The 24,671-nt window shown below is 38.3% G+C and overlaps 1 protein-coding gene across 5 annotated transcripts in view; it reads right to left on the reverse strand.

Moving 5' to 3' along the window:
- Positions 1–24,671, reverse strand: part of DENND1B (DENN domain containing 1B) — a 210,436-nt gene that overhangs the window by 79,681 nt on the left and 106,084 nt on the right. For all 5 annotated transcript variants that reach the window (XM_084799269.1, XM_084799271.1, XM_084799268.1 and 2 more), the window contains 3 exons: positions 22,721–22,831; positions 7,079–7,179; positions 1,625–1,670 (listed from right to left, as the gene is read on the reverse strand). In XM_084799269.1, the coding sequence (XP_084655395.1) occupies positions 1,625–1,670; positions 7,079–7,179; positions 22,721–22,831 (258 nt within the window). The remainder of the gene's footprint in view (positions 1–1,624; positions 1,671–7,078; positions 7,180–22,720; positions 22,832–24,671) is intronic.

A 24,671-nucleotide genomic window follows, 5' to 3' on the forward strand; every position in this document is an offset into this window, starting at 1 on the left:
ATTTCAGGAGAAGATTGAGGGGAAAATAATTTAATTACATTTACATTTTTCAAAAAATATTTTAAAATTAAAATTTCTTTTTAAGTGGCCAATAAATATGTGATAAATTAAATACCTAATGTGCTTCCTCACCCACCATATTTTGGAAAAGCCTAACTATTTGTTTTAAAGGTTGTTGTAGAAACATTCCATACACACAAATTTAACATAAGACCACCAGGCACTCTCTCCAACATTAAATACCTTTCATCTCTAAGTAAATATAAAATTATGTGTGCTATTAATACATTTAGTATGGAAACGATGGAAATTGAACTTTGTTACATTTAAGAAAAAAATCTGAGCAATTAATTGGATGAAATTCAAATTAGTGAAACCCAGCCTGATCTCACCGCGGCTGATATCTATCTGCTCAAGCCTCACCCTCACACTTCATCCTTGGCTTATAGAGCATCTTAAAGTTAATAAAATACAAGGAGGAGTCACACATTTATCCCACTCCAACTTCAATATTAAAAGCATATTACACCTACTTAAATGGAACACAAGAATTACTGCATTAGCGCAGAGCCCCAAATTTGAGCATAGGTAGAATTCTATAATCAAAGCTTTTCTTGGGGATGGGACTCTGCCTTATTACAGAGTATTTTCTGATAAAAGCAAAGATCAGTGTTGAAAACTCGAGGAAAACCACCCGTAGCCCATCAGTGCGCTCATCAGCTGGGGTGTGCGCTATTAATGCTATCCTGAAAGGGCAGCAACAGAGAAATTGGGTTGAGTGAAGCGGGCATCAGGTAGCATAACGATGCCACTCAGGGACTCAAGTAATACGTTTTAGCATTTTGGTAATGGATATGCCAATCTTAGAAGAAGTCCTTCCTAGGAATCTCACTGACCGTACATCCAAGTGTCTAAAGTTTAAAGAGTTTCCAGTTAAGGACAAAGTAAACAGCAAAAATCATGTTGAAATGATGTGATGACAACAGGGAAAAAACAAAAAACAAAAAAAAACCCTACTGACTTCATCTCTCACAGTAGGACTGAAACCTTGACCTTAAAAAGGATGTTCACTGTCTTCTCCTTGGTTCTGGCTATCATGCCAGCCCCTGTGCACCCCCAAGCTGGCTTTGCATTAGGGGAGACCTTGCTCAGCCCCTTAAAGATGTGAATCACAGGAATGAGCCATCACACTTGAGTAATATGTTTGTCATTACTACGTTAAACTTACGGTTTGAAAATCAACTAATGAACTGGAAATAATCAAGCATAAAAGAAAGGAAAACTGTTTGACTTGGTGAATCAAAAACACATAAAATTTCAAAATATTGTCCTAGCTATAAGATACAGAAAATCTCAAAGTATAAGAGATTCATCAGGGAACAAGAATTTTAGTATTTAAAACTGACCATATGACTTCCAGCACAACCAATCCCAGAGGTTTTATGCTGCCACAGGGCAAACCAGTGTACTGTATAAACTGAAGTGATTTCAGTGGCACTTAAGTTCATCTATAACATCAACCTCATATCTCTTAGCATTTGTCAAATATGTTTTAAATAAGGCTTTTATCTATTGCTTCTAATTTAATAGGTTTCATAACTATCTTACTGTGAAAGATACTCACCTCTATGAGACTGGAGTGTATTCCAATCAGGTATGGCATTGGGGCACTAAATTAAAAATATACATGTGTGTATAGATTCACATAGTTCATTAAAACTGAAACAACATAAAAATAATTCAAATGCTTAAAAACTAATTTCAAGTGCTCAGTTCCAACATAAGACATTACAGATAGTCAACATTGCTAAATGGATAAAAGTTAGATTCATCTTATAGGCCATTACTATATTTAAAGCTGGTGTATACAAAAATCTCTAAATCACTTATTATTAAACCAGAAGTTCTATACCTAAATAACATTTTATTTAAGAAGACTATCAGGGTGTATGTAGGTCACATTGAATGTTTTCCATATACTTGCTATCAAATATCTTCTAAATAACCATCAAAAGTATCTATTCTTTTTACTCGTATTTCTTGTTCAGTTTGATTATTTCTGTTATTTTAATGGATCATCATCATTTCATACCTATTGTGTTACTCAATACCTACTGTGTCCGTCTACCACTCAGGTACCAAATATTCATCTCATGCTGTTTTCACACTGTTCTAGAACCAGTGGTGCAGGCCTAAGTCCTCCTGTGCTCCTTCCTTCGTGCATGCACAGGTTCATTCTACTTTTACTGTTCCTAATATAATAATTTTAATAAAAAATGTTCAAGCCTAAGGCTGATTTTAAATTAATTATTTTACCAGATCCAGGTACTAGGAAAGAAACTTACACACAGTGAGAAACAATACAGATGGGACACATTTCTTCCTGGATATTACATGCTAGCAGGAAATACAGACACTAAGTCATTTTAGTATGTTACATATGAATTGGCTAAATGTTAAAATAATTGTTAGGAAATAGAAGATGCAAAGTATTCACGTTGAAATTTCAAGCTAAATTATAAAAGTATGAAGACAGACAAGTGTTTATGAAATGATAAATAATAGGACAATATTTTTAAAAACACATTTTGGGAAATCCTTTTATAGATATTTTTGGCCTTAAACCTTTCATGCTAATGCAAATCCTGTTTCTCAAAGGCTTATAAGATGCTCTGAGCGTGACTGTCATTACACAGAAGTGCCCAGGCCTCCTACACGTGCACTTAGTAATGGTGATGGTAACAGACCATGAGTGGCCAGATGTCTCAAGTCATCTTAGAAAGTTCAAAGTTTAGTTCAGGATGTCTAAACAGTACCCTATAGATCCAGAATCCCAGAAACCATAAGTTATGCTGCTTCTCACTACCATGTACACGCAGTTCATTACTACCGTATTAATCCTCATTCCAGTTGCCTTTGCTTACTGTAGCCTTGTTCCTTCACATTCTTTTAAAACATCTGCATAGCTGACCATCTGGATGGACTTGGTGTGATATTCTGGAAACTCCATTTGACTACTTACATGTCTTGATCTCCTTAGGGACTATCAGATTTTCTACCTTCAGAGGGGAAGAGACATAAAGTGGACTGTTGGGCCTTTGCTGGACGGGGAAGGGGATTATGGCCCTAGCCCCAGTCCTTGTCCCTGGGTTCCTTCTGCGAGTCCACAGAAGACAGAAAATGCACATCCCTATCCAGGTGCCAAGCCCAGCTCTGGGCAACTGTTACACAACAAGCTGGCCAGCTCCCAGTGTCTTAAGTACGTCACGCCCACCAAACGTTAAAGATAGAACAGCAATGCAAAAACCAGTATGTGACCTTCCAGTCCCCCTGAGGCTTAGAATATTTTACCAATAAGACTTATAACACAAACGTATACAGCATCTCAAATTCCAAAAGATGTCTTAATAATGCTAAAATACTCAAGGCTTGTAAAACTAGTTAGTATGTCCATTTAAAACCTGTTGGATATACACTGAATAGACTAGTGTTTCACAAGACAGGAGTCTAAACTATTCAGTAATTCTGGTAAATAAATTCAGAAGAGTTCTTTGAAGATTTCTGAAAGATTCTTGGTCTCTGAGATACAAATGATATATTCATATAAATTAAACTAGAATGAAGATTATATAGTAACAGGCTCCTAAGACAAATGGCACCACTGAGCATTGCTCTACAGTTTATTTTTCTCACTAATTTTTAGCAAAAATAAAAAATGCATAGATGTTTGAACTAAAAATGCTGGAGTATAATTTTCTAAAATCATTATATTTGACAGAATGTAGTATTTATATATAGAGTCAAATATAGGATATATCCTATTGTGGCATAAGCTAAATCTCATGCAAAGTCACTTTGTGATCACTTTGATGAGAGCACTGGGCTATCGAGAAGTGCTCAGTGTTCATGCAGATGCTCTATTATCCATGTGTAAGGCTGTCTGGGGTCCTACTGGCTGTGGTGGAAAAGACATGCCTGGCTCAAAACTGCTGCTTCTCTGTGGGAGAATCTTTATTCAAAATCACTTTTCCCTTTTCCTTCTTAAACTTACCTACAAAGAAGCTGCCCTGACACATAGTATTGCAGCAATCAGGGTAGTCTGAAAGAATGTGTGTGTGTGTGTGTGTGTGTGTGTGTTTAATTTTTTATTTATTTTTTCCTAGAAATTAAATCTGAGTATTTCAAAGAAATTATCAAGGAAGTCAACTAAATGGCTGCTTTAAGCACTGCGTGAGGCAGAGAAGAGTCTATGATAATCTTGGTGGTCTCACAGCCACACTTCCCCTTACATGCTTATGGATCCACAGAGTTTTTAAGTGTCTGACAACAGATGTGCCTTGCTGGAGTACTGTTATTTTGCTGTTCAAAGAAAACAATTCCTCCCAATAGATTTCCTGAACCTACCAAGAGTGTTGTCCGCTATTGCCCCGGGTACTGCCTCCATGTCTCTTTTTGTGACTCTGCTATAGCAATTACAATGTTACAGGATTATTCTATACGTGGATGTGTGCACAGAAGTGGACACATAGCCATGAACACGCACTTGTTTCTTCTGGTGAATAAACAAGTAAAGAAGCACATTCATTTCATTACCCATTCACAGCTTGCCAAATAGGTGGTCTGTAAATGGTGGATGAGTGACTGCGTGAGTTGGCTGGGGGTGGGTGGATAGATGGCTGGACTACGTGGTAAGACTGCCACCGGCCCGAGATGTGATATTCACCTATGGTCACAAGAGGGCATTATGGCTCTCCAACACCAGGTGCAAACACAGAAGTCTTTAGTGGATCCAACTATTTCAGAAACTGCAATGTCCCAATCACTCTGAAGCTGAGCAAGATACACGTACTCCTCAGAAACTGCAGCCCCATTTGGAACTTGATGTGAATCATCTGTTCCATGCCCTTGATACTCATGTGATAACTTGAGTTATCTTCCTTCCACATGTATCAGTATTTTCCTGGTATCAAGGATATAAATAGAAGAGAACTATTTTCTCTAGGAAACTGCTCACTCCATCATATTTTCTGATGACAGAAGGAAGTCACATAGATGGGTAGACAAAAGCTGAGCCTATCATATGACTTTAGGGCTCAGAAAGTTTCAGTAATGCCTTGTTTGAACACTACACTCAACTCAGAACTAGGAGTACCTGCCATGGAGGCTGTTAGAACTTGTCCTAAGGTCTCTTTCTAGCATTAGAAGTGAGCAAGCAACTGGAAAGAACAGGGGGAGAGGCTTCTCATGGCGAAGCAGCAGGGGAGACTTGTCAGCAGGGTCAGAATCAGGAAAATAGCTCTAGAAAGAATGTGTGTAGCATCGAATACGTTTAAATAACATTTTAGAAAACTTTAAATATATAACACTACAGAGATTGGAGCTTAAAGGTCCACCAGAACATTTTAACAGGAAATTTATGATGCAATTAATATTGCAAAATGAAATTCTAAACCTATAATTAGTTCTCAAAATCACTTTAATTGTATAAGACTTTTAGAAAAGAGAATTTTAAACGTTTAGCCACAGAATGCTGTATACAAAAATCTATTGTGTATGTCAACATGAACAAACTGCATTCTCTGCCTTTAAGGAAGAAAAATATTTTAAGTATATTAGTCAAAAGGAAACTCTTAAAAAGAGTAACAGAGAAGCTTACTTATTGATCTGGCTTTAGACTTAGATTTGTGTGTTACGTTTCACAATATAATTAAATTACATCCTGTAATCTACAAAGCGATTTTTCCTTTCAAGTTCCCCAAGGAAAGAACAGCAATAGGGAGTCACTGGTTCCCTACTTCACAGCATGAGGCATACTGCTACTACACTATAGAAGCACAGTGCAGCAACAGAGTAGTCAATCCGGACCAATGCATGCAATGTCATGAAGAAGCCTAGTCACAGACACTTAACAGACCAACCACCACCCCTTTGTATAAACACTGTATATTTAAATAATCACAACCCTTAAATAATTTTAAATAATGTCTTTCATGAAATTTTAAAATAAATATATTAATTCAAAAGAACTCTTACTTTCACTAATACTTGCTTTGATATAAAGAAACCATCAATACAAAATTATTTCTCTCTCTCTCCTCTTCTTAGTGTCTCTCTCTCTCTCTGTCTCTCTCTCTCTCTGTCTCTCTCTCTCTCTGTCTCTCTCTCTCTCCCTCTCTCTCTCTCTCTCCCTCCCCCCCACGTGTGTGTGTGTGTGTGTGTGTGTGTGTGTGTGTGTATCATGCATGCATATAAAGGCATGATTTGGAGAAAGAAATTTCTTAAACTTTACATTATGCCTGAGGTGATTTTATGGTGAAAACATAATTACTGCAATGGAGTCTAGTTGGTGAGTGGGTAGCTTCTCCATACACAGTCAAAGCTTCTGTGTTGGAGTCTCCTCCTTGTCTGGCCTTACTACATACAGCTTCGCTATGTTCCAGTCAGACAGAACAAGGAGGGCACTGGCCACTGTTCCACTTCCTTGTGGCCTGACTGAACTCAGATTACTGAGCTCACTAGTGGCTGTCTCTAAATCCAGCCAGTACTCACAATTACTCTCACACTTTGCACACTGTTTTTCATGATTGTTTTAGGCTGACACTTTGCCTTACACTAGACTCTGAAAAATTCTTGTCTTGGAAGCAAGTCTTGTTTTCAGGGTGCTACTAAGATAGGATGTGAAGGAAAAGGGTGTCACAGCTTACCCTGTGGAGCCAGTGGGTTATGGGTAGATTTGATAGATAAATTCTGATACCTGAAATAGTGTTCTCTGACTGATACCAGAACCATTGTATAATCTTTGAGCCACAAAAACAAATTATATTTCTTACTTATACTTTTTTTTCTAATTGACTACAGAAAGAATTTGAAAAATTTAAAGAACCATACTTGCCAAAATCTCAATTTTTGTTATCTTTGGAAAGAACTGCTCTGACACATACTGAAATATTCTCTAATATTTACAACTAACCTGAAAGTCAGGGTTCCATGGTTCCTTCAGTCTATACTGGCTACAATGTAAAGGTCTTTTTCTGACGGTGGAGCCTAGGATAGAGGAGTCTGGGGGAGGCCAGCTTACCAGCAGTAGTCCAGCAGGTGTGGAGGGAGCACGGGGATGTAGATGTGTTGCCAGTACATGGGGCAGAGCAGAGCAGCCGATCCATGGACACAGGCAGTTAACTGAAATTCACAGAAGGGAAACAATAATAAGGAGCTGCTGGCCTCTAAACAAAAAGACACGTTCAAGATAGCGAAGATGAGTGATCATCATACAACAATTTACACAGTGACATAGCTCACGCTGTTTTTACCAACTCTACATGTAAAAGACTATGTCTCAAAGGACTCTCTGAGAAACACACAAACAGCAAAAGGGGTTTCTTGTGAATCATATACAGATTGTTATCTTCAACTTGAAAACATAGTTAGGGTCAAATTTTGGACCATAAGTAAAAGTTGAACTGAAAAAAACCTCATCATGAGTCTCTTAGAAAATATTGTAGGAAACGACAATTTGTGCGGCACAGTTTGCGCATCACTCAGATTAATACAACACGATTAAATATGGGAAGAAGAGAGGCTGAAAGCTCCTGAGGGATATCATTAGGGCAAATTGCCAAAGAATGAAACATGAGCCAGTCAGGAGAGGCTGGAAGCTGCACGAATACCAGGGGACTTGAATGTTCGACAGTTGGAGCTTCAGTAATGTGTGAACTGTGGGTTACGGTATCAAGAGACTCTGTTCACTGACACATAGAATGTCACTATTGACCAGCGAGCTGCCCAAGCTTGACAGCTGTACTACAGGAAGCCAAGTATATCATAATTTCATATTTAAACTGCTCATTCCAGATTAACATTTTGTTTCCTAGCTTTATATCACAGCAGCTGCAATTACACTGTTGCTACTTTAGAGGTAATTGCCATTTTAATTGTTATGTTTTGGTAAGCAGTTAATTAAAATATTTTAATGCTTAACAAAGGGATACCACTTTTTTCTCCCTCCTAACTAATCCCCTATTTTAAAAACTACTGTAGTTATAAAGCATGTTTTTAGTGATTAAAGGAACAACTAAACCAGTATTCTCTTTCATTGTTTTAGGGTTTTACTATAGTCTCCATTTCAAGGTTCCCAATTAAGCCATTTTATTTAACTTGAAAACAAGAATCATGTGTGTGTGTGTGTGTGTGTGTGTGTGTGTGTGTGTGTGTGTGTGTGAAAATGAACCACAGACTTCCCATAAGAAAACAGCTCCATATTTTTAAAAGAAGTTAAAGTATACACACAATAACTACACTTAAAACAATACATGTACACAAAGCAGTCTGAATGTCGTTAACAGAACCATTGTTCTATATATAACTGTAAAATAGCTGCATTCAGTAAAAAAATCAATGATGATAATGTGATCTAAAGTAAAAACATTACAATTTTGAATCACCCTTTTCATGTATAGTATGTATTTTCCAGTCAGACATCTTATCCATGTTAGGTGACAAACAATGCAATCTGACTCAAATTTACTATTTGATACCAACACAGAAGCATTCCAGTGCCTTGCACACAAGCTTTGTTACTAATCACAGCACTCTTCCAGTAAATAATACTTTCAATTCCTTGATTACAGCAAACATTATGCCACTAGGAGGCATTCAAATACTTCAATTTAACAACTACAGACCAAGAATCTGAGTAGGTTACAAAGCAGGTTGGAGACTGAAAATGAGGCTGAACTACACACTCCCTCAAATTCTCCAAAAGCTTTCAGACACTGGTTGGGAGCTTTGCATTTTAAAGTTTTCGAAGATAAGAAAGTTTACATTCCTTTCTTTAAAGGGCCTAGTTTCTTCAGGTGAGGACAAAAGACTTCTGTTAACATCTCATTTAAAACCTTAAAAGGGAAAGCTTTCATTTCTTATTGAAAAAAGAAATGAGAAGCAAAAAAAAAAAAAAAAAAGAAAGAAAGAAAGAAAGAAAAAGAAAAAAAGAAAAGCTCATGTCAAAAAGAGGAGCCGCCATGAGGGCAAGATTTCAGTGAGTGCCTGAAGTGTGAAGCAACCAGCAGATGCCCTGTAGCTACCCCTACCCACAAACTGATCATCCCCAAACATGTTACTCAACATTTGCCAGCAAGCAATGGCATTGTGTAGCAGGATGGACTGGCTTCGTAGAAGATGGATTTTAAGACGCTGAGTAGATGCTGAGTTACAAATGCCTGCACTGTCTAGTATTTGGCAACTGATACCCTTGCTAATCAAGCCTATCAGAAGAGAATTAAGTCATACAACCATTGGATACTTCCCAGACAAGGACTGTGTGGTTGCTGGGAATTAAACTCATGACGTTTGGGAAGAACAGATAGTGCTCTTAACCTCTGAGCCATCTTTCCAACCCTGAAGAATCTCTTTTTAACCAGTGTCTGTCAAGCACATACATACTTATGAAGACAAGAAGACCAAAGAAGATCCAATATTCACTACTCACCCAACAGTCACAAGAGATATAAAATGTTAAAAATTGAGCAACTATTATAGCATGAAATTTGAAAAGAAGACATCAAAGTTACAAGTAAAGAAAATCACAACTGTAAAGAAATGCAACTAAGAAACTAAACATACACATGTAGGTTTCATGAAAATAGCCCTCAGTTTACCTGATAGAGCTCTGATATTAGTGAGGGGCATGGCTTGTGATACCTGCTCACATCACCTGCTCTCAGGTGCATGATTTTTAACATATGAAGTTTACAGTGATGGTGTGTAAGCACTGTCAGTCACAGGTCAAACATTCTTTATTCTGAGATGACATCAATTGTAGTTTTTCATGATCTTAGTAAAAATTCTTATTTGACACATGTGACACATAGTATAGATACTCAACAAACAAAATATACCCAAAGACTAAGTCTAAACATTTTAAAGCCTGCGAATAGCTGTGAAATCAAAAAAATAATATCATTTATTTGCTTATACCACCAACAAAATGCTAGTACCTCCCCATGCTATCCCAACAGACAAGGACATGATACTGAACACATGGAGACCCAGTCTTCATGAAGCTTACATGCCTTGGGGAAGACTAACAGTGAGGATATCATACCTTGCAAGTTGAGCATTCTTACATAAAAACTCCAACACCCAAAGGCCTCCAAATTCTTTTATTTATTTATTTTTAAATGCTAATATGACACTAAATGAAAAACTGAACACCTGACTTCAAGTAGCAAATACTAGTCAAAATGCATGTATACTAAAAATGTTAAAATTACCTTCAGGTTACATACCCAAAGACATATGAAATTTGAATTAAATATGTCATAATATATCTGCAAATATTCTGAAGCCAAACCAATATGAACCACTTCTGGTCCCAAGTATTTCAGACAAAGTATCAGTTAAAAACCTTATGAAGAAATCTAAAACAGAGTGAGTGCAGGATAAAAAGCTTTTACAGAGGATTCTAGGCTACTTCTGATGTGAGACCTAAATGAGTAGGAGAACAGACTCCTGTGGAACCAGGAGAACATTCTTGGCAAGTGAGATGTGGCAATCAAAACCCTTGCCATGGAAACGTACCCAGTCTCTTTGCAGAGCAGTGGGGAGGCTGCTCAGAATAGACAGAGGAAGAGGGAAGATGGCAAGAAATGAGAGCAGGCAGGAAGCGAGATCAGTCGCAGGGTATTGCAAGGATTCTACATTTCAGTCTATATGAGTCTTTCCACAACTTTAGAAAGAGTGGGAATCATGTAAATACAATATTAAAAACATTAAACAAAAAGACAATGAAAGAATGCTGTGTCTCAACGAGTTATCCACCAGGAAAACTGAATTAAGCAAATGAAGACAACAACTATATATTCCAGGACACTTTTTTGAAGGGTAAAATGGGATCAGTTTAACAAGCCAAGGAAGAAGAATCACCTTTGTACTTTACAATTAATAAATCTCTAAGTTTAAAGAAAAGTTACATTATAATAGTCTTTCTGTAAATCAATACTTCCCAAGGTTACTTGTCAGCTAGTGACAGAGCTAAGATTCTACACTTGAATCCTAGTTAATAGTTTCTTTAATCCCACAGGTATTTCTTTAATATCTGAATCAAGTGATGATTATAAAGGAATGTTTGGGAAATAGTGATTTCACATATGGCCAGGGCAGGTTCACAGAAAAATGCAGCAAACCATACAGTGCTCCCATAGCCACACATGCATAGCCTCTGCCATTATCAATATCTCTCAGCCGAATGGCTCCATTTCCAGTCAGGGAGGCTACGTGAACACACTGTTTATGCTATAGCCCTCTTCTGGTTTTTTCTACACCATTATACCACCATAAGACACTTGTTAAATACTTAGGTATAAACCTACAAAGTATGTAGAAGAGCTACAAAAGGAAACTGCAAATCAATTATGAAAGAAAGAGAATGAATAAACTGTAGAGTTAGCTCATGCCCATGAATAGAACATTTTCAAGATATGAGCTCCTGCAAAATTGATCTACAGCGTCACTACAATCAAAACTCCAGAACATTGTTCTCTTTACATGAATAATTTGACTAATATCTATATTAAAAAGCAAAATCCAGAATAGCAAATGCATTCTTGAAAAAAAAAACAGATTTGGCGGATGGGCACTCCCTGGTTTTGAAGTGTGGCTGGAAAGCTACAGTGATGAAAACAGGTTAATACTGGTAAAAGCACAGACGGATCTAAGGAACAGAAGAGATGGTCCAGAAATAGATCCACATAGCCAACTAATTTTTGACAAGGAACCAAAGGCATTTATATCGAGAAATGGCAGTATTCTCAACAGATAGTACTGGAACAATTAGATACTGAAACACATTAAAAAATATAAGTTGAGGCAAGCCTTATGCTTGTCACAAAATTTGACTCAAAAACATCACAAATCTCAATGTAAAAATGCAAAGTTATAAATATCAAAAAGGTAGCATTGGAGAAAAATCTATATGCCCTGGGGCCTGACTTTTAGACAAGACACCAAAAGCATGATACATGTCAGAGAGACCCGAGAAGCTAAAATTAACCATAAATGTATGCTCTAGGGGTTGAGGGTTCAACTCAATTGTAGGACATTTTACCCATATGTGCAAGGCCCTTGGCTCAACGCTCAGGACCATAAAAAACAAACAAGCAAAACACCTAAAGATATGTTTTATAGAAGATGCTACCAAAGGACTTGAATGAAAGAAGGAAGCGAATGAGGAAGGGAGAAAGAGAGGAAGGACCGACTCGTAAGCAGTGAAAGGCAGGCCTGAAAGAGGCCTTGTGTCACTCATACACAAAGAGCTCTAGGCTTGCGCAAAAGGAACTCCTAGCCACTGAGCCATCTCCCTAGCCCTAATAAGAGCTCTTATGAAAATGACAGGCGTTGTTCCATTGGCACCACCACAGAGCCACGAATTGTTCACTTTTTACCATCTTCTTCATACATAGCAACTGACAAATAATCATTTCATCAGAGTCATCAAAGCGGCTCAGCCACCAAGCCTGAAAAACCTGAGTGGATCATCAGAATCCACATCAAAGAAGGCAAGAACCGACTCCCTTCAGCTTCCTCTAATTTCCACACACATTCTGTGGCATACAGGCATACCCAAAGTAAAAAGATTAAAAACTAATAATAATTTGATCAATTCACAAAGAAATCAATACTCTAATACTCTATCTCTAGAAAAACCTGCCAAATGCCAAGTATTTTGTTCAGAGTAAAGATCTCCTTTTCTTTTCTGGTGTTAATTATTTCAAAATTTCTCCCACTTCATGGTTGTCCTGTTTGATTTGGAGTGCTATGATAAAACACTGACCAGAATCAACCCATCACTGAGGGAACTGATGCAGAGACCACAGAAGAACACCACTCACCGGCTTGCTTCCTAGCTTTTTTACACAGCCCAGGACTCCCTACCTACAGAGGTCTGTGCACTCCTACACAACCACATGCCAACAAGCCAGTCTGGCAGAGGCAATCCCCAATTAAGACGCCATTGGAAAACTTGGCAGCTGAAGTCAACTAGGAGAATAGGGGCTGTTTCTGCATTGGTACATGAGATAGCTCCAGGCCTTTGAAAGACTCAAATATCACTAGATGTATAGGCTAAGAGGGTTGATCACTGGCTGCAGTGATTGGCTTCAACAGACAAAAGGAAACAGAAGCAAAGAGGACCAGCAGTGGAACCAGGGGGGTCTCTGTAGTAATTCTTGATACTTCACAATGAAAGTGAATCGAAAAGCAAAAGCAAAACAACAAAAATCCCCATCACAAACTTAGAGATCCTTATGGAACAAAAGATTGTGTCACTGTACCAAGTGCAGTCTCAACCATCTGATGTTCTGGCTGGGTATGAAAATGGAGATGGGATGGACAACAGGAAGCCGCATGTGTCAATTACAGCCTCAGGACCAGTTACAGGATTAAACACAGCAATTTCCTTACAGAACAGATGAAAATGGAGAGTGAATACAAATCAGTTGTTATTGGGAGAGAGTCCTACACTTACCTCATACTATACAAAAGCCAAAAGCATCCCAAGCCACGTCAGCTCATATACTGAGCAAGAATCAACATTGCAATATAAATTAACAGAAATAAAAAGAGTTCAAGATGTATTAATACTTTTTCCTAGAGTCATAAACATTTACACGAGCTTCTTTAAAAATTAAGATCCTGTAGCAGAAAACATATACACAAAAACCTGCTGTTTAAAGGACAAAGTCTACATGGGATTGGTCTCTCATTATAAAGCACAACTTGCGAGTTCAGGAACTGTAACTTAAGAACTCAGTCATTTCCTTGATGATCTCAACCTCAGCCCTGCAGTGAGTGACAGAGGGGCTCAGGAAGACGTGGTGGGAGTAACTGGGAAGCAAAACAGCCTCAAAGCACTCAGAGTCCTGCAGCTGGGAACACTGAAGACACACTTGGGGAAGAATGAAAGCTGTAATTTCATGTGTTCACTCAAATGTCCTTTTGTTGAGACCTGCTGTGTACTATCACTGCCTCAAGAACCAGGCTCATGAGAGTTATTGCACCTGATAAGAGCTTCGCCTCACAATTCTAGGGAACCTTAGAACAGATCTGTCACAAGATCCAACTGTACCTCTCTTGGGAATATACCCAAATGATAGATACTCCATCCTACTACAGAGACAATAGTTTAACCGTATTTATTGCCACTCTATTCACAGTAGCCAGAAAACTGGGAGCAGCCTAGATGTCATCAATTGATGAATGTATAAAGGAAATGTAATACATTTACACAATGGAATATGGCTCAGATGTTAAAAAAATTAAATCATGAGAATCTAGGTAAATGAATGGAGCTAGAACAAAAACCATTCTGAAGGATGTAACCCAGACCCAGAAAGACAAATAGGGAACGTATCCACTCATAAGTGGATGCTGATTGTTGTATCTTTGATAAACAAGCTGCAATCTGTATAAGCATAGCGATTAGGTTTAAAATAAGGAACAGGAGAGGAGACAGATAGATCTCTCTAGAAAAGGGAACTAGAATAGATAATTATAAATGAATGGGGTCGACTGAAATGTGAGGATCAAGTGGGGAGAAGGAGGAATAAGGGGGTGAGGGAGTTAATATGGAGAGAGAGACAGGTAAAATTAAGGGCCACTTGAGGGGTCATATGAAAACCTATTACAATAAAAAGCTTTATAAAATCTATACATATATAAAGGCAATCTAAACGAAACTGCCAAATAATGAGTGAGACGCAGCCCCAAGTGGACATCTCTTGTCACCAAATGAAGCTTCCAGTACCAGGATTAGGCTACATCTAACTGAACTGTTGGCAAAAGGGGTCCCATAAGAACTCCCAAATAACTAAGGCTATTGCCAAGGTTATGAGTGGCTCTCCAGAAACTGAATGCAAGACTCCATTGCTGATGGCAATACCTACACAACTCACTGGACATAGAGAAGTTATGATGGTGACTACATAGTCTTCCCCGCCTATGGACTAGCGTTCATGGCATTGAAAAGTACTCTGCAGACTACCAAAGGAGAAGGTAGGCACCAACACAGCAACAAACTCTTTAAAATAATCACCGTGACTACAAGATACACTGGTACAATCGTGGCACAAAACTTGTGGGAGTAACCAGCCAATGTCTGATTTGACTTAAGGGCCACTCCACGCAATGGAACCCATCTAGACACTGCTCAGGTAGCCAAGAACCCGATACTAGATAGGACAACAAGCTATGGAAAAACCAAAAACTAAAGGAATGTAGCAATAAAATGACCCTTAAAACATTCTGCTATACTCAGATCACTGCCTTGCTCAGCCATCATCAAAGAAGCTCCCTTTTGAAATAGATGGGAACAAATACAGAGATCCACAGCTTGGCAATGTGCAGAGAGTCCTAATTGAGATGTCTCCTCACATCCCTCCCAAGGCTCAGGGAACCCTGCAGAAAAGGCAGCAGAAAGAGCCCGGGAGGGATGGAGGATACCAAAGAAACAGGCCTTACACCAAAGAAACGTGCTTTCTTGACATAGCAGAACTGAAACACATATGAACTCACAGACTGAGGCAGCATGCACAGGACCTGGACAGGTCTGTGAGGAGAAGTGGATACTTGCCCCCAACCCAAATGCAGAGGTAATCTCCAATTGATAACCACTTGCAAATGAAAAGTTAGTTCTAGCCAATGTAGTCTCACTGGGGATACATACAAAACAAACTCAGTGGCATCTTTGTAAGTTCTTTGTATCATAATGTTGTCAGGCTTGGGGTTATTTGTTTGTTTTGCTTTGTTTTTATAACTTACAGATCTTATGAGTTTATATTATGGCTTACAGTTTTGTTTTTTTTTTTTTTAATGGGATTCCTGTGGGTACAAATTTGTTTTTCTTGTGCTTTTTCTTTGGATCTCTTTCTTCTGATTGTTTTTTTTTTGTCTGATCCTGGTTTGTTTGTTTTTGTTTTAGCTTATCTTATTTTACTATTATTCTTTAGATGTCTATTTTCTAAGGAGAGACAGAAAGAGTATATATGGATTCTGATTGGAGGTGAGGTGGGGACGATCTCAGAGTAGTTTCGGGAGAGAAAACTATAATAAGAATATATTGTATTTTAAAAGTCTATTTTCAATAAAATAAAAAATAGAGGAGAAAATATAAACTCTGCCTCAAGGATTTTGCTGTCTAAAGACTTGGTGGGTTAGGGGCAGGTAGGGTGGTATGTAATGCCAATTAGGAGTATGGGAAATGGGTAATGAAAAGGTTGTTTTTAATCTAAAATATTGAGTTATACACAGGCTTGTTGGGGTAACTCACAAATATTGTATTTCTGGCTATGAAAAAGTATCTTAATTGTTATTTGAAGCCAGCAAAAGCCCAGCTGGCAGGAGATGTAAATGTCACTTTCTCACCTGCCTTGAAAATTAAGGCAATCTGCCATGGGGAAGGTGACCTTCCCAGCCTACCAGTAACGTAAGGAATGTGGCTTTTTACATAATAAAGAGCTGGCAGTGGAGCTGGATTAAGAAGTAGGGGTGGCTGAACTTCCGGCAGGCAGGTAGCGGTGGGCAGATGTGGATGGAGGAAGAAGGAAGGCAGCAGGCAATGAGAACAACAGGGAGGGAAGCAATGGAGGAGAAGTTAGAAGCTGGCTGAGAGACTGCCTCACCAAAAAAACCAGCAGCCTTGAACTATACAGATCCTCTACGTCTTAATCAAACCTCAAGTAGGGTCTGCAAAGCCAACCCCCCCACCCGCAATACAGGCTCGATCTCAAGATTAATAATATGAGTAGTCTAAGCAGAAGAAGAACATGAGCACTCAAATTAATATTACAAACAGGAAACAAAGTGAGACATCGAGAGGATCTGCCTAAGCTGGAGTAGAAAAACTGAAGTTCATTGATGGGAATGATACTATACTAGGGGGAAAAAAAACAAAGATATATCTGGTTTTATAAGACAGATGTGATAAAAGGGCAAAACTGCATGAAAGTTAAAAATACATACTTTGCAAGTCAGACAGATTGGGTTAACTCCACACTAGTTTCATGAGGTTGGGAAGTTTGCCTGAGTTTCAAAAATTCGCTTTTTCATCTGTCCACTCAGATACCAACAGCACCTCTCACATAGTAAGTGATAATTAAATCATTTTAAATTATTTGCTCAGATGGGTAACTAATTTGTAATATGCACTGTTACAGAGATGATACTGATAACATCACATGCAAATTGAGATGATGTTTAGCATTCATAATACACTCCTAACAGGCATGATTGTGGGAAGTGAGAGTTTCTTGAAGGAAGACAATAGACAGCTGGAATGAAGACCAGGGATCAGAGAAAAAAGGAATACAGAAACAGACTCTACAGGTCTCTGTTGGGAAAGCTGCACGAGTGGGTGAGGCCACTTACCAAATCAGTCCTAAGCAGTAGGAAATTATTACGGAAAAATATGAGTTCTCTCTGAAAATGTTGAATATCCTTAGTCAGTTGAGTGATAATTTATAACTGGGGGCACACATCAAAAAAGAAATGCTGCCAAACACCAATATTAAAATAAAATGCAAATACAGAAAACAAGTTGTTTTCAGCAGCAGTTTAACCAAAGGAGATACATATGATTGTGTGTGTGTGTCCTCACACTTAATGTTTACTGATGTTGAATCATTAATAGCAAAATATTAAGTCACTGTTTTATATAAAAGATAACTGAGTTAACAAAAATTATCCAAGATCGACTTTGTGGCGACCACTATTGTAGGAAGCTGACAAAGCCTGCAGGAAAACTAAATGCACCACCTCTAATACAGCTCTCTAACTATCACACTAAACCGTCTGCTGTGTGAAGCAAGAGCCAATTGTATGCCTTCAAAAGACAAATGGGCTAAACTCTCAGCCAGGAAAAGGCGTACACTTTCCTGGAAAACAGGGAACCTCTGAGAGCGAAAACAGAGGTTCTGGTAGTTTCCTTACGGGCCTTCTCTTCCTCCAACATGCGCACACTGCGTCCTGCAGAGAGTTTCACAAGGACCTCACAACAGCCATTTCACATTTATCCATATTCACAAAGTTCTGATGGAAACACACTGCTCAGAGAGACAGCATAGACGCGTCAAATAATACATTGGTAAGCAGAATCACTATTCACAGTTGGGGGAACTTAATTGGATTCTAGGGATCGTAGGATAATGCAAATTTTAAAATTGTTTCTAGGCCTCTGAGAAAATCTCAGCTAAAAACTGCACTTCTCTGCTGTAGTCTTAAAGACACAGGGCAAAACCACTTCAACAGCTTTGACCAGGAAGCAAACCTGGGCACACGCTGTTCTCCCAAAAACTGTCCATCTTAATCTCCACTATGCTCTAAGGCTCAGTTAAGTGAAGATACACATGGCTCCAGTAAAAGACGAAAAAGTAATATATACAATGCAAGCAAGCATGTTAAAACGCTCTGCACTTCCTTAGTTGAAGCCTACAGAAACTACTGCTTAATAGCTGATTTTCTGAGGATCACAAGATATCTTTCTGCATATGCCCTTGATGGAATTAATGAGAAGGTGAGAGAAAAGCATATGCTTGAATGCCTGGGGGCAGTGATAGCAAAGAGGAGCAAACAGTTTATTATCACAGTTCCAGCACTCGCAGCTTACTGCTTGCTCTAAATAATATGCATATATAATCAAATCTCTATAAATGATGTACATACCAATTGTATGTTGGTCAAAATAGGGCTAACACTTAAACATCTGCTTTAAAGAGATACATTGCTTTTACCTGCTTCTACAAAACATAAATGTATACCCTAGTTAACATATTACTGACAGGATGACAAGAAAGAGCTCCTGTCAGATGCTGGCCAGCTGGGTGTTTGAGACAAAATGCACAGCCCCAGCTGACTAGTTAGAGGAAGTCTGGAGGTACAATTACAGAGGCATATGACAAGGCTTCACGCCTGACTGATTTGAGAACCCATGACATGGCTTTAAACAGAAGTACTCCCTATCTACAGTCACAAAACAGCAATAAGTCAACTGATACAACTGTGTAGTACCATGATTTCTTCCTCTGCTTTGAATATATGAAACCATGATATGATGTTGTGCTGGTCTACTAGGATTCACTCGGGCTTAAAACATTAGGCCTGCCTACAGCATGCATAAAATCAACTAGCTTGTTTAGGACAGCCAGAAGCCATGCTGTGTATTTAGCAATGTATACAGCAAAGAATACAAGCAACACGATGATGTCTTAGCCCATTAAACATAAACATATAAAGATATAATAATACTAACACTAGACCACATTTCCAAAATTGGAAACAATTCTGAAACATAGAAGTCTAGACAATTGGTTTACATACCTTAAAACTAATTATAATGTTTATACCTTTATGAAGATTATACATTATTTTAACTCCAACAGAATCTGAAGAAAGTCATCCTTAAGTTAGCAGACTCACTACCACAGGATACCAATGAAAAACGCCAGCAAGCTCCAAGGCTGGCACCCATCTTTAGCATGAAAAATTATGATTAGCAAATAGTAATAACCAAAGCAAACAAATCTTACAAAGCAGCAACAAAATTATGAACGTTAAGACACTTTAACATATATTTGTTTTTAATAGTAATTCAAATGGTGACCACAGATGTAATAAAATAATCAGCAGTTGTGAAACACAGCTTCATGCATTAATGTTGAGCATGACAAAGTATCTATAATATATGAAAATAGAAAAAGCTTAGAACCAAGGCAATTATTATTCCTTCTTTGTGTGTTTTAGTGATTTCATTAAACTTTTTAAAAATAGTTTTCTTCCAATTTACATTATAAGACCTTGACCTCAAATGTCACTCTGCACATAATCTATAGCACTGCATATAAAAGAAAACTGGTCAAGGTAGTAAAGCCACCTCCCCCACGTAAGGAGATTATAATAGCAAAGTTGAATTATGTTTACTTTATCAGCCATACAGCCCCAGAAAGTAAACCAAAAGACAGCTGTAACTTAAGAGATGGGTTATGGATTGCCATAAACAATTGATATTAGGCTGACCTAGAGCACAGAAAATAATTCTATTTAACAACAAGTTTTTTATTATAATCTGCTTCTTAATATCATAAATCAGAACTATTAATAAAGTTGGATTAATAATCACTGTACATGTATCCTATGCAGACATAATCCTAACCATTTCCTACATGTGTCTCCCCTTAATCTCAACAGCAAACCTCACAGATAAAGATGGATGTTTCTCTCACCTTACATGTGAAGAAGCCAAGTCAAAGAAAGCTCACTCCATCATTAACATAGGGCCATACATTAAAACCAAGAAAGATGCCAGTATTTTTCAAAACCTTGCACTCATATTTACTTGCAGCAGTTCTTCTCACTCACGGAGCTCACTCCCAGCTTTGTACCAATCAGTTTGAATTCTACCTTATTACAGGTAGAACTCCATCCACACACACTTGATACAAAATACAAGCCTACCAATCACCTCCCAGCCTGTACACACTCATTTTATCTTTTACACCTTGGTACACATTCCAGATGATATAATAGATGCTTATTTGTTCAGCTGTTTATATATTTCATGTCAGTTTAATATAAACACATAAATTGGCCTTCGTTGTCTTAATGCTGAATTTATAGTGCCTAGGACACTGCCAGACACAAAAATATTTTATGCAGGAATTACTTCCTAAATCTGTAAGATAGTTTGGACAATAATCTTTGTCATCATGAGAATAATTCCTGTCATAAATATCTTTGAAATCTTGATGAGATTATGTTTGAAAATAAGGAGGAAAAGCAGAAAGAGGAAGACAAAGAATGGTTTCACATGGGTGGAAACCCTGAATGCAGGAGTGAAATCGTTAACACACTCAATCATTCAGATGGCCTCCTCGACAGTTCTTGAAAACTAGTGAGGAAGCAACTGAGGCACTCACTAGTACTTAGATTCTGATCCTTGTATCTACCTATATACAATCTCTTTTAAATATAATTGTTTTCAATATAAACATTTTAATTTGGAAGAAAATTATTATAGCAATATTATATACATTATATCTCAAACTTGTATGAGTTCAAATCTGGGGTGACAGGCCTGACCCCATATGAAGAATCAGGAGCTGTCTTGTATCACACTATGGACCTCAATACTTTTTCATTTTTGAGTGGGGATTTAACTTCTTTGAAAATGCTTTGGTTTGCAGGTTGTGGTGGCGCATGCCTTTAATCCCAGCACTGGGGGGGGCAGAGGCAGGTGGATTGATGGAGTTCAAGGCCAGCCTGGTCTACAAAGTGACTCCAGGACAGTCAAGGCTACACAGACAAACCCTGTCTCAAAAAACAAAAAAGAAAGAAAGAAAGAGAAAATGCCTTGGTTTTTGTTTTGTCTCTTTTCTTTATTTTATGTGTAAAAAGTTTGCCTGCATATCTATGTGTACCACTTGTATGCCTTCTGCCCATAGGCTAAAAAAGAGCATCAAATCCTCTGAAACTGATGTTACAAGTCACTATGAGCTACCATACCCAAACCTCAACCCTTAGCAAAAACAGTAAGTACTCTTTAGCACTGAGCCATCTCTCCAGACTAAGAAAATACCTTTCTTGTGATTGAACACTAACTTGATAACTTGGAGGAATCTTAAACCTTTATCTAGTCTAAAATGCTACAATATTCTAAAGAAGGATTTTATGTCTATTTTAGAATGAAATATTAAAAGTAGTGTACACCTTTAATCACAGCACTCAGGAGGCAGAGGCTGGAGGATTACTTTGAGTTTGAGGCCAATCTGGTCTACAAAGGGAGTCCCGAATAGCCAAGGCTACACAGAGAGACACTGTGTCAAAAACAAACAAACAAACAAACAAAACAAAACAAAAACAAAACAAAACAAAAAAGTAGAGTTTTATTTTATATGAAGTAGATTTATGAAGAAACAAATTAAAATATTTAATAATGGTTTTTAATATATCATAGATTATTCAAATCATTTCATTTGTTTTATACAATCTGAATTTGGAAATACTTCAATTTTATATTTAATGAAGAAAAATATGAACTCTAGCAAAATACTTCTGAAAACTCTTCTACAACCTAAGAAAAGCCCTTCTAGCCCTGCCTTTCTCACAGTAATGAAGAGTTTCAAGGACATCAGAGTGAGTGCCATAAAACCTGTGACTGATAAAAATGCTACTTTGACTTGTAAGTTATTATCAGCCTGAAGAGCTCCTCCAAACCAGACTATTATAGAATCTACTCGTAGGCCCCACGAGACAACAAAGATGAATCTGCTATTACCAGGTTAAGATAGCAGCTATTATGATGGCCCCGCAGCTTCTTTCAAGTAGCTCCAATGGAAAAAGCCACAAGTGAATAATAAAGATCTCATAATAGCTCTTAAGAGTTCTCTATGTGATGAAGGAACTAAAATGAACTCCAGAGAATTTAAAAGGAAAAGAAAAAAATAATAATAACACCTCATGTCCTGATAAGGAAAAATAATTAACCTGACTTAATGCATCTGAGAAGGCTTCTATAAATCAGACTTTTATACTTCAAGAGCCAGTTTAAAATCATATATTAAAAATATGTAGAGATTGTCTTTTAAGTACATGTAGACGGCTCTAAATCTGCAGACGTTTTTTAGGCCTCTTGTGAAGCACTCGATATGTGTTAGTCAAGGGGAAAGTGTGAAGGACTTACAGTGCTTAATTTGCTCGAGGTAATAATGATGCGCCTCTCGTGCAGCATGCTGGCGTACAGCCTCAGCATGTTGTTCACATCCACAGCAACAAAGTACTCGGTCAGGTTTCTCTGTACAAGTGAAAAGGATTGTTTGAGCTACAGTTCACATGAATAGAAGAGAAAACATTTTATACATTTACCAGTCTTGAAGCTCAAAAGAAGATATTACACGTGGCATTCATTAAAAATAATTAATTTAAAATATCCACCTGCCACATTAGCATGGCACATTCTAGCATCATTTGAAGCGTCACCAATTCTGTACAAGTATTTCTCAAAGGATGATCACAGGACCCCACCCTTCCCAGGCTCCCTCCCCACACTACAACTTCCCCTGCTCCAGCCGAGACCTGCTGAATTATTATCACTAGAGCATGTTTCCAAAGACCCCAGTTTTAGCCAAAGACCCCAGTTTTAGCCTGGTGACTCACACAATGTCTGTGCAACTGCTACTCTGGAAAACTACATTTGAATTACTTCATTTTTACCACTCATTCTCCAGTACCCAAGGCACCCAGTGAAGTAGGTGGATTTGTAAGCAGTCCTTTGTATCATTATTAAAGAAAATATCTGTTTTTCCCCTCATCAGGCTCGCTTTTTACTACTATAATCAAATATAACTTTGCGGGGTTCTAAATAGATTTCTCCATTTCATACACCGGTTAGACTTCCATTGTAAACAAACAACAAGGATGAGCTGCACTAACAGTGCCACTGAGGGCCTGTCCTTAGCAATTATACTTTCAACTTGCTGGAGGGGGCGGGGGAACTGAAGCACTTTAGAAAGCAAATATTATAATGCACAGAAAGTGTGTGAGTGGGTAATGATCTGAAAGACTGAAATTTTGGGGGGGGCAAGAACGTAAGAGATCTACCCATCATTCCATCTTGAAAAAGGCAGACATCTTACAAGAACACCTGCCGTTTATGGCATCTCAAATAAACACGATCTGAAGTCCCCTGAGTGCTGTTGCTCTGGAGGGAAAAGGCTCGCTTCCCATTTTCTCTGAGGCTTCCCTAGCCTTCTGACTTGAGTCTTTACACAACACTCCCTTTGCACCCTGCACCAGAACCACCGTGTTCTCATGGCGAAGGCAGGCTCTGAGCAGAGGATTACTGCGTCCTGCCCACACAGCACTGCTGGGTGTTTAAACGCCATTCCTCTCAACAGAACATGTCAGGGCCACTAGAAAACTTATTTCTTTAGATTCACATTACTGGCTTTTAATGGAATGTTTGTTTCTTTAAATAATTGAAAACAATGGTCTCTAAAGATGAAACTAGAGTTGTCAGACGGCGCAGCAGGTACTTGTCATGAAGCCTGATGACCTGAGTTCAACTACTGGGACCAGATGGTGGAAGGAGGGGGCTGAAACTCATAAAATTGTCACCTGGCCTGCACAAATTCACTTATATTCTCTCTCTCTCTCTCTCTCTCTCTCTCTCTCTCTCTCTCTCTCTCTCTCTCTCTCTCTCCTTATATATGTGTGTGCGCAAAAAAAAACCAGAAATTAAAAATTAGAATTGAAACTATCAGCTGTTTGCTAGTGATGTAAGAGTGGGTAGCTAGAGAGAGGAAAGTAACTGTATTTGAGACTTCCAAGTGACAGACTCGTGGGCATCTGACCAGAACACAGTAAACTGTATGACCCTGTGCTCATCGTGTACAAAGGTCAAGGACTCATTATGAGACCTGAGAGCTTGGGAGGTCTGTCCTGAGCCCTCAGCATAAGATAGAGTTATGCAAAGCCTTTGAATAGGACTTGTTTGAAACTTGTAAGATTTATCACAGGAGGGATGAGGAGGGGGAGGATGGAGGAAGACAGTACTGGGAGAGACAACTGAATTGGAGAGGGAGCATCTCTGGGACAAGCTAGAAACCGTTGACAAGGGAAACTCATAGGAATCT

The sequence above is a fragment of the Acomys minous genome, assembly GCF_964271855.1.
Source record: "Acomys minous genome assembly, chromosome: 1".
NCBI lineage: Eukaryota > Metazoa > Chordata > Mammalia > Rodentia > Muridae > Acomys > Acomys minous.